Below are 1,794 nucleotides of genomic sequence, written 5' to 3' on the forward strand. Positions count from 1 at the left end.
TGCTAATGAAAGAGTTCCAGTCCGCAGTAAAGTAATTGAAGGGCCGAGGGAGAATCTAAAAAAAAAAAAAAAAAAAACACACGGCAAAATAGATCGGTTTTCTGCAAATTAGCTACAAGGAGAAGAGAATTAAAACAAGGAGCGGAAAGACTATTTGGGCTGATTCTGGCTTCTTTGCATTCCTCCTTTATGCTCTTACCTACTTCATTAATAGCCCCAGCGCAATCACAGAGGGAGAAAGGAGACCAGCCCGCCTTTCGAGAGCCCGGAATATCAGTGATATTTTAGTATATTCGCCAAATCTATGGAAAAGGTACTAAAATTTTGAAAGGAGTGACTGTCCTAAAAAAAGAGAGAAGGTTGGGATGATAGGTCGGGGCATGTATTAATCTAAAAGGATCTTTTAGTATATTTATTTTACGTGGGAAAAAACAATTCCAAAAACCCGTGTGTGATTTTTAATAAGAAAAGGGAAAGGAACTCAACGCGATGGTAGATTATCGGAGATTTCCTTTTTATTTCGAAGAATAATAATCACAGACTAGGGGGGCGGGGGGAAAAAAAAGCAACGCGTCGCCATTAAATAATTTGCTACTTTGATATACAACATTTTACGTAGCACAATATTAATTCATCTTCTTTTTTTCGTAGAGACTTGAACAAGGAAGAAATCCAGGTAAAAATATACACAGACAAAAGAGCATAGCAAGGAGAAAAGAACCACAGAGGTTACAGGGAGAAGGCGTAATAATCATTCATATTATGTACAGGACTATATACGCTAAGTATAATTTGCATTCAGACTTTCAGGTCACATTTTCTAAATTAAAGGTGCTAAACACGACCACGTTACTTCATACCAAAAAGTACACAGCGAAGTACAAACGGAGATTTACAAATTACTTGTACTATAGGAAGACTCACATAGAAAAATGTGTCTATTCTGACTCTAAAGCCACATTTAATAGGTAGATAGTCATTCTATTGTACAAAAAAAAAAAAAAAAAAGACTTTAATATAGGTAGTATTTTTTTCAGTGTCAGGAAACACAATGTATCATTCCTAGGGTTTTTAATTATTTATGCACTTATCATTTATCTATTTTAATATATAGTCTTTTTCTGTGTGTTTTTTCCCCCCTTTTCTTGTCGAGTGGGTTTCCACGTTTCCTGCATCCACCTCTCGCCCCTTTCATTCCTCCTCGTCGTCCTCCGCGTCTGGTTTTTCCTGGCTGTTGGAGCCGGAGCAGGCAGTTTTATTCTCTTTTTTCCACTTCATGCGCCTGTTCTGGAACCAGATTTTGATCTGTCTCTCCGTGAGACACAGGGCGTGGGCGATCTCGATGCGTCTCCTCCTCGTCAGGTAGCGGTTGTAGTGGAACTCCTTCTCCAGCTCCAGGGTCTGGTACCTCGTGTAGGTCTGGCGGCCGCGTTTTCTGTCGGTGCCTGGGAAATAAATGCAGATTTAGATCAGCTGGGGGCTTGCGGGAGATGTTTTTGGGGCTGCTGGTTTGGATTGCTCTCTTGCTTTTGTCTTTGGGTGCAGCCTAGCAAGCACGCATCCACTGCAGTCCCACGGGGGGACAAAATCCTCGCAGGAACCGTACAACCTGGGACAGCCCTTCTCTTTATTTGCAAGATCAACTCATTCTGCTCGAGGCTTTCCCCACCTCACCCTCCCTGTTCTCAGCCCCCAAACCACCCCAGCTTTAATTTCCCTTCATTTAGGAAAAGCGTGCAGTGCCTTTTTTTGTGTGTGTGCCTGTGCGTGTCTCCAAGTGATCAACAAACTTCA

The 1,794-nt window shown here is 41.7% G+C and overlaps 1 protein-coding gene across 1 annotated transcript; it reads right to left on the minus strand.

The window, feature by feature from the left end:
* Positions 1-1,191: 1,191 nt before the first annotated feature.
* LOC104077983 (homeobox protein Hox-A5-like) lies at positions 1,192-1,445 on the minus strand (the record flags this gene model as incomplete). The annotated part of the gene is made up of 1 exon (XM_009579417.1): positions 1,192-1,445. A coding segment is annotated over one exon (254 nt), but the record flags the coding sequence as incomplete, so codon positions are not given.
* Between the last annotated feature and the right edge of the window lie 349 nt (positions 1,446-1,794).

Source organism: Fulmarus glacialis, unplaced genomic scaffold, assembly GCF_000690835.1.
Source record: "Fulmarus glacialis isolate BGI_N327 unplaced genomic scaffold, ASM69083v1 scaffold32726, whole genome shotgun sequence".
NCBI classification, from domain to species: domain Eukaryota; kingdom Metazoa; phylum Chordata; class Aves; order Procellariiformes; family Procellariidae; genus Fulmarus; species Fulmarus glacialis.